This window comes from Schistocerca americana, chromosome 5, assembly GCF_021461395.2.
Source record: "Schistocerca americana isolate TAMUIC-IGC-003095 chromosome 5, iqSchAmer2.1, whole genome shotgun sequence".
Classification (NCBI taxonomy): Eukaryota; Metazoa; Arthropoda; class Insecta; order Orthoptera; family Acrididae; genus Schistocerca; species Schistocerca americana.
In genome coordinates, this window is record NC_060123.1 from 483,842,759 (window position 1) to 483,851,510 (window position 8,752).

Genomic DNA, 8,752 nt, shown 5'->3' on the forward strand with positions numbered 1-8,752 from the left:
GAGGCATCGACTTTTGGAGTAGGCTTCTGTACCAGGCATGCAAAAGATGTAGCAAATGTGGGAGGTTACATCGACTTATAAATCTTCTTGGCCTCACCATAGGGGATACGCTTGGTTGTTTTTATTACCTGGACCTTGCGTTCCTCTAAAAATATGCGGCAGTCCCTACTCCAAACAGGGTGGTTCCCAGAGCAATTAATACATTTAGCCGAAGACGAGCAACCAACTCCTTCATGAGCAGCCTGACCACAGTTTCCATAAGTCGCTTCGCCTTTACAGCCTAAGGTGGTATGCCCAAAACGCTGGCATTTGAAACAGCGCATTGGGGCTGGGAAATAAGGCCTCACACTAAGGCGAAGGAAGCCAGCTTTAGTATGTTCAGGAAGTGTTGTGCTACTGAAGGTCAGAATAAAGGAGTCGGATTTGACAAGAGCGCCATCAACCCTCTTCATGATGTGTTGGACGTCAACGATACCTTCCGGAGCCCACTCACGTTGCAGTTCTTCCTTGGGAATATCAGCTAGATCCCGGCATGTCACAACACCTTTGCTATAGTTCAAGGTGCTGTGCAGTTCGGTGTCTATGGCATACTCTCCAAGGCATTAGCAGATAGGAGGTTAGGTGCTTGGTGGGAAGTGGAAGTTTCCACTAGCAAGGTCCCATTACGTAAGCGCTTCACCGATTTTAAGGAGCCACAGATTCCCTCCAATCCCTTTTGTATATAGAAGGGCGAAACCTTCTCGAAACTACCCTCCTTCCGTTTCACAATGAGAAACACATTCGGATTACCAGAATGCATTCTGTTACCTAAGACTGGACATTTCAAAGAAGCGCCGGAGTCAGGGGGACTGACTGCACGGGCCCTCTTAAGAGACTGGGTGTTAGAACCTTCCAGCGGCCCACCCTTTCCGCTGGGAGGAAGAAAAGAGAATGTCGAAGGATCCATCTCGGTCCCACGAGCAGCTAGGGAACTAGAAGTCCACCTAGACAGAGCCCCGCGTGCCTAGGTAAGCCTTATACAACTGAGGTGCGGCAGGTTCCCCAGAGGTTGCCCGCTATCGACTGTTCCACCTCAACAGCCATGCATCTCATCAGCGCGCAGCACACCTTGAGATTGAGGGTTTTTTTTATAGAGGTTTATTCCATCCTCGCGATCCGGGCGGTCAAGCCAAGATCCCCATTCCCTGAGACACACAACTTTCCACCGCCGCGCCGCACGGTGGTCGTTGAAGTATGCTTAGGGGTTACGGTGACAGGGGACGGGCGGCGCTTAGCAGTCCCCAGCTCAGGAACCCCGGGGTCGCCAAGCCCGTACCCAGCAAACGAATGCTGAGCCCCTGGGGGCACACACATACAAACACACACACACACAAAATTCAAGCTTTCGCAACCACACACACACACACACACACACACACACACACACACAGAGACACAAGCAGACGTTTGTAAAGGTGGCCTTTACAAATGTCTGCTTGCGTCTGTATATGCGCAGGTGTGTGTGTGTGTGTGTGTGTGTGTGTGTGTGTGTGTGTGTGTGTGTGTGTGTGTGTGGTTGCGAAAGCTTGAATTTTGTGTGTGTGTGTGTGTTTGTATGTGTGTGCGCGCGCGCGCGTGTATACCTGTCCTTTCCCCCCCCCCCCCCCCCCCCCCCTAAGGTAAGTCTTTCCGCTCCTGGGATTGGAATGACTCCTTACTCTCTCCCTTAAAAACCACATCCTTTCGTCTTTCCCTCTCCTTCCCTCTTTCCTGACGAAGCAACTGTTGGTTGCGAAAGCTTGAATTTTGTGTGTGTGCGTTCGTGCGTCTATCAACATGTCAACGTTTTCGTTTGGTAAGTTACACCATCTTTGTTTTTTGATATATTTTTCCCACATGGAATGTTTCCCATATATATATATATATATATATATATATATATATATATATATATATATAAAAAATAGAGGGAAACATTCCACGTGGGAAAAATTATATATAAAAACAAAGATGAGGTGACTTACCGAACAAAAGCGCTGGCAGGTCGATAGACACACAAACAAACAAACACAAACACACACACAAAATTCAAGCTTTCGCAACAAACTGTTGCCTCATCAGGAAAGAGGGAAAATCCTGCATCAACAACACTTTTGCAATTATGGACGGCTATACAGGCAGTATGGCCCGATATTTATGCAGGGGGCTTCCAATGACTTGTTGAGCCCATGCCACATCGAGCTGTTGCAATATGCAGAGCAAATGGAGGCTTGACACACATTCAGAGGTATTACATGATTTGTCACTTCAGTGTAATATGAGTCTTTATGAGATTAAGACAAACTTAACTGTGAACCACCCGTAGGCAGCTACAGCTATAATCAGATCTGCGTTTACTAAGGTTGTGTTTGGACACTTGATTACTACACTTGAATAATTCTCAACTATTATAGTTTTGAACCAACCTTTATTAAAATCAATGGATTTATGTAGGTTAGGACACAAGAGCAGGCCATGTACCAATACTTTAGGTACTCCACACATTATGTTTCTCTTTCTGAGGTTAGTTTCTGTCATCCGCCATCTGTACAAGAGGAGTACCATTAATGCCACAACACTTTAATTTGCTAACTATAATTTTGTGACGTACACAATCAAAGGCTTTGTGACAAAATCACACAATATACCAACAGGATATTAGTACTTGTCTAGCTCTGCCAGGATTACATCCATGAAGTCTTGTATTGTTTTCTCTATGATCAATCTTTTATGAATGCAGAAAGAATCATGGGAGTTGATAAAGTTGAACAAAGCTAAGTCATTTCATGGTAGTCATGTCACACCTTTCATTGAGCACCCTAAAGACATTAACCACAGGCTGCTTAATTTGTTTAGCAGTTTATCTCTGTGAAAATTCCACTGCAATGTGTACTCTCTCCACAGCTCAAGAAATTTAGTCACATTGACATGTTCAACTACTTGACTGAAACCACTCACTGCAGACTCATCTTATAGCATAATGTCACATCGTAACCACACTCAAGCACAAAACTAAAAGCAGGGTCATAAATGAAATACCATACTTAGCAGTGGAAGCATATTTATTATGAATACTAATGTCACCCAGAAAAGAACTGGATTTCTGGAGGGAGAGGTCAGCAATTTATACAAACACCAAACGATCCAGAATACACAAACATGAAATATTTCAAGAACCTTCCAGAAATGGCAGATACTAAATAACAAATAATTTCTGGTGGTCAGGTTTGAACTAGCACGTCAACTAGCAACACTAACCACTATGCCACACTGGATGTACCACAGTTCACAGAGAAATAGCGGTCCACTGTTTCAGATATTCTCACTGGAGGCAACTGTGGAACCCTGGTTCTAGATCTTGTCAACGGTCGTTTGTATGGCAGCATGACAGATCCTAGCATTACGGTCACGTTATACCCTCAATACTGTGAGGAACATTGAAGGCAGGTCATTTCATCAAAACTTTGTGGATCAGAATCCTCGACATCATAGGTGACAACCCGACAAGCAACAATGGTTATGATACAGACCAATGTAGCGCCTTAGTAACTTCTCCAATACTCTCACCTTTCACACACGTGTACAAATCCATATGCAGTGTCCTGGACTGTATCTTACTGGCCAGAGCTTGGGGCTATAATGCTCTCAGTCTTTTTTTGTGGACATCCAGAGCCCATACGTGAGTCAGCTGCCTTGCTTCTTCAGTCCTGGTGGTGAGGTGTTTCACATAGTCAGGCTGAGTATCATCTGGCTGAAACATGTGCAGTGTATCCATTGTCCTTACAGCCTCACAACAGCAGAAAGAACAGTGTGAACCCTGTAGTGCTTGTTTCATTATGTTGTATGTTAATGTCACAATGGGCAATGTTTTATCCTAATCTCTCTGTTCAGCACCAACGTACAATGAAATCATATCTGCAAACACTCAGTGTGTATACCTGTGGGCTTAATTCAACATGTTGAAATGGCTAGTCCAGAGCCATTGAGGGAACAGGGTGCAACCAACTGCAGAGTGTGGCACACATTGGAGTGAATGATGCCTGTTGTCCGAGTTCATACTTGGGTCATTCCAGAGGTGGGCAGAGAAGGTTGAGAAGACTAGTGCTGCGCATCGAGTTGCGACGAAGCTCACAATTTGCGGCATTGTTCCCAGAACTGATTGTTCTGAGTCAAGTGGAAGAACTGAACCAGAGCCTTTGAAGGTTCAGTGATAAAACTTGGCAGTGACTTCCTGGACTTGTGACATACTGTTGAGAACTGTAGGGTCCCCTTAAATGAGTCATGTGTGCACCATACATCGCGGGCTGCTACTCAAGTAGATTGCGTGGGGGTGCACACAAGATTTCATTAGATTAAGCAGCTCTCTGTCCAATTCAGATAACGATACTGTAGGAAACCCAGAGGTATCAGCGTTAAGATGGAAAGAAATGCCTCCCGCAGGTGAGAGCATCAAAATCCTATTAGTAAATTGCTGAAGCATTCGCAACGAAGTGTCAGAATTCGAAGCACTCATAAAAAGCAGTGAAGCTCATTAAATACTAGGTACAGAAAACTGGTTGAAGCTGGAAATGGATAGCAGTGAGATTTTTGGGGAAAATTTACAGGTATATCGAAAAGACAGGCAAATGGAAAATGGAGGAGGCATATTTGTCACAGTAACAAGAAACTCAAATCCACTCAGGTAGAGATTGCATGTGACATTCCTTGGGCAAGAGTCAGTATCGGTGGGGGCCATAAAATGATAATTGGATCCTTCTACTGCCCACCAGACTCCTCTCCTAATGTAACCAAAAACTTCAGAGAAAACCTCAGTTCCCCAATCATACTGTAATCATCGGTGGAGATTTTAACCATCCAACAATTAATTGATAAAATTACAGTTTTGCTAGCGGTGGGCATGATAAGACATCCTGTGAAACTTTACTAGATGTCTTCTCTGGAAACTGCCAAAACTGATAGTTAGGAACTTTACTCACGATGGAAATATATTGGAGGATCTAATGGTAACAAAAAGGCCTGACCTTTTTGAGGATCTCCACATCGAAACTGGTATCGGTGACCCTGACACAGTTGTGGCAACATTGATTACCAAAGTACCAAAGACAACTAAAACAAGCAGAAATATATATATGTTCCATACCCAGTGGAAGAGTTCATAATGACCACTGTAAAGAAATTTCTAAAGAAACAGAGACTGGTGTATAAAGCATAGGACTAGAGATAGAGAGGTGCTGAATGAAACACGCTTGGTTGTCAAGAAAGCAATGTGTGACGTCTTCAGTGACTACTGTAGCACAATACTGTCAAGTGATCTTTCACAGAACCCAAAGAAATTCTGGTCTTATGTAAAGGCTGTTAGTGGCATCAAAGTTAGTGTCCAGCCCCTAGTGAATGAGATAGGGACTGAAACTGAAGATAGACAGCAAAAGCTGAAATGCTTAGCACCATTTTCAAATGCTCCTTTACAAAGGAAAACACATGAGAATTGCCCCAATTGATGCTCATACCACTAAAAATGAATGAAATGAGTATTCGTGTCAGTGGCGTTGAGAAACAGCTGAAATCATTTAAATTAAACAAAGGTCCTGCACCCAATAGAATCCCTGTCAGATTATATTCCCCCTCTTATCTATTATCTATCATAGATCCCTCAAACAGAAAAAATGTGCCCCGTTCTTGAAAACAGGCTCACATCATCACTCCTGTCTAAAAGAAGGGTAGCAGGAGTGATCCACAAAACTAATGACCAATATCCTTGGCATCGATTTGTTGTTGAATCTTAGACCATATTCTGAGCTCAAACATAATCAGTTATCTTTAACAGAATGACCTACTCAATGTCAACCAGCATGGATTTCAAAAACACTGATCATGCAAAATCCTACTCCCACTTTTTTCGCATGATCAGTGCTTTATAAAAAAGAAAAACAATAAACTAAAAAAAACAAATAAACTATTTGCACTCAAAATAATAAAAGTTCTCTGTTTGTTCTTCTCTGGACAATGTGCACTGAATTTGTATTTGACTGTATTTTGTTTAGCCCACAAAATCCTACATGTAGCTACCTTTCACGAACATTTTTTTCCAAATTTGTTGCACACTGAGGACACATTTTTGCTCACCATTCAGTGAGTTTAACCTTTTTGAGTACGTTATTTATTTACGTGTTTGAGAATAAGTATCTTATTTACGTATGTATATGTTTGTGTGTTTATTTTTGTAAATGTGCTATGTTGGTTATTACACGATAGGCATCTTGATACATCATAAATAATTCTCAGGCAAATCAAAATTGGTACTTTGATACTTTTGTTGTTGGTGTTCAGATACTGTGATACAAATAGCATTTCAACAGCAACTTAACTTCATCTCTGATTTCCTGGCGAATTTTATAATGAAACGATAACAAAACTGCTAGCTGTGTGTACTTGAGGGAATTCCATAAACCTTAACCTCAAACTAACTTCTCTAGCAAGAACTGTAAGTGGCACATAGCCATGTCTGCCATGATACAGGTATCACAAAGGCATTACACTGTATAAATTGTTTCAAATTTGAGTCCAGATTTTATACTTCAAGGAAACATACTGATCTCTGCATTTCAGTTACCTTGAAATGTTTTAACATGGTGTACATATCTGAGATGTATCCAGCTAACTTGTGAATATTTGATGAAAAACTGCCATACTTGACCATTGCACTATATGCTCCAGTCTGTTATGGTAATGTTTTGATCTGTGTTCATCAGTCACTTTGCATCCTGCTCTGTGTGACAAACAATGGAAAATTTAACTGTGAGTAAGAAAAGTGTGAGAGGCACACTCATAAATGTTAATTCAGTGCCTCGCTTTCCAGAATGTTATCTCAATAAATTATCTCTCATGATATGCCTTTTCAAGAGCACATACAGATTATCACTCATAAAACCTATCAAAATTAGGCACTAGAATACAGGGAAGCAGCTTGGAATAATCTCTTATGTCAAACATATGAAATATGTCCTCGGCCAATTGGAAAGTATGGAAGTCACACAACACAAAAGCAGTGCATTTGCTACAGGAAATACAGAACTGCAAAGACACCTAAGTGGAAGTTTCATACTTTCTGAGATGTGATTAGTGCTCTCATACCTCATTTGTATTTTTATGACAATATTTATACAGTAGACACTCAAGAATACCTATACTATTACGAAACATGAACTGTTTCACTGTTTAGAAACACTGTTTCAAAACATTACATTGTACTGATTTATTTGTTTCGAAACAGTTGTGCGTCTCAGTTTACCCATCTATAATCACTAAGTAACAACCAATCTTCAACCCTAATTTGTTCTTTTATTACTTGTGTCAATGACTATATTAAGTTTACAATTAAGGAACTACTTTTTCAAATCATGCAGGCCTACACAAGTCCATTGAAGTTACAATTTTTGTTTCAACAGGAAACCTGTAATTTAATGCTTAGTCTTGAGTCGAACAATTCTTCCATTCCGTATCAACTTACTTCTGCAGTGCCAGACTGCGCATAACCATGGATCTTTACTGGTGTCAGTATGGCAAGTGCATTATATTATAATAAGAGAGACGATTTCTCGCAATGTATAATTATTTCACATCAATCAGCATTAATAACGGCAAACCATAAGACATATCTTGTAGCCAATAGGTATTTTGTGGCAAAACATTTCTTCTGCCACCTCACTTTTTTTAGCCTATATATTTCTACACTTCATTCAAAAATATCATATGAACAATGTAACATGAAAACATCGTGACAGGTTACAATCAACGTCCCAAACAAAACAATAAAACAGGACCATTTGCTGCCATGAAACAAAAGTCTCATATCAATAATTGAGTCTCATATCAATTATTGAATGCAATGTCAATGTTAACAACAGTTCACAAAAGTACTATTACTATTGATGAAAACAATATTAAACTGTGGAGACGGCAATTTCCGCTGACATTTCATTAAAGCGGTGTGTTGCCAATGACGTTAGTTTCCTTGCCTGCCGTGAGCCGTCCGTCGTAAAAACACTGCGCTTTCGTAAACATAACTTACGCTATACAACAATGCGTTGAGTTATCTAATTATTGAAATACGTCAAGAGCTTCTTGCATTTACCTAAAGTGCCTCTGCTTCGTGGAATCAGCAAATTAATAGCATGACAACAAATAATAGCGCTGCAAATACAAGAACTGACAGTGATTACCGGCGCAATTCATTCTTTCGCTGAAATGACGACCTGTTACGTGCATAAACAAAATAAAAAGGACCTATAATAGCATACAACACAGTAAACTTGTTACCTTAAATTATTAATTTCATTTCTGGCAACTGTAAGCTGCTGACGGAGACACGAAATATCATCCTCCCGTTCAACACATGATGCCATGTTTCACAATATTTATTGTGCATTTGTGCACCGCCTTCCTCATAGCGCAGCCTTCTGTTACATCTGTTCGATCGGAAGTAATCAGGTTTTAACTTATGCTTCCTAGTGGCGTCAGCCCACCGGCGACAATCAGCACGCATGTGAAAATGTGTTGATGCCTATAAAGTCTGTTCGTTAGACTCACTGTTTGACACAATATTCCAACGACGTCGATATTTAGAAATCTGTTAAATTTAGCCGAGAAAAAGTCCTTATAGAAAACACTAGAGTTTATTCACCTTTGAACATGTTTATTTTGTAAATATGTACATATAACACTAAGAGGCACGAGG

The 8,752-nt window shown here is 40.8% G+C and overlaps 1 protein-coding gene across 2 annotated transcripts in view; it reads right to left on the reverse strand.

Annotated features, from left to right (window-relative positions):
* The window catches only part of LOC124615655 (tRNA (adenine(37)-N6)-methyltransferase), a 106,486-nt gene extending 98,006 nt beyond the window's left edge, over nucleotides 1-8,480 (reverse strand). For both annotated transcript variants that reach the window (XM_047143671.1, XM_047143670.1), the window contains exon 1: nucleotides 8,335-8,480. In XM_047143671.1, the coding sequence (XP_046999627.1) occupies nucleotides 8,335-8,420 (86 nt within the window). In that variant the 5' untranslated portion in view covers nucleotides 8,421-8,480. The remainder of the gene's footprint in view (nucleotides 1-8,334) is intronic.
* Nucleotides 8,481-8,752: the final 272 nt, after the last annotated feature.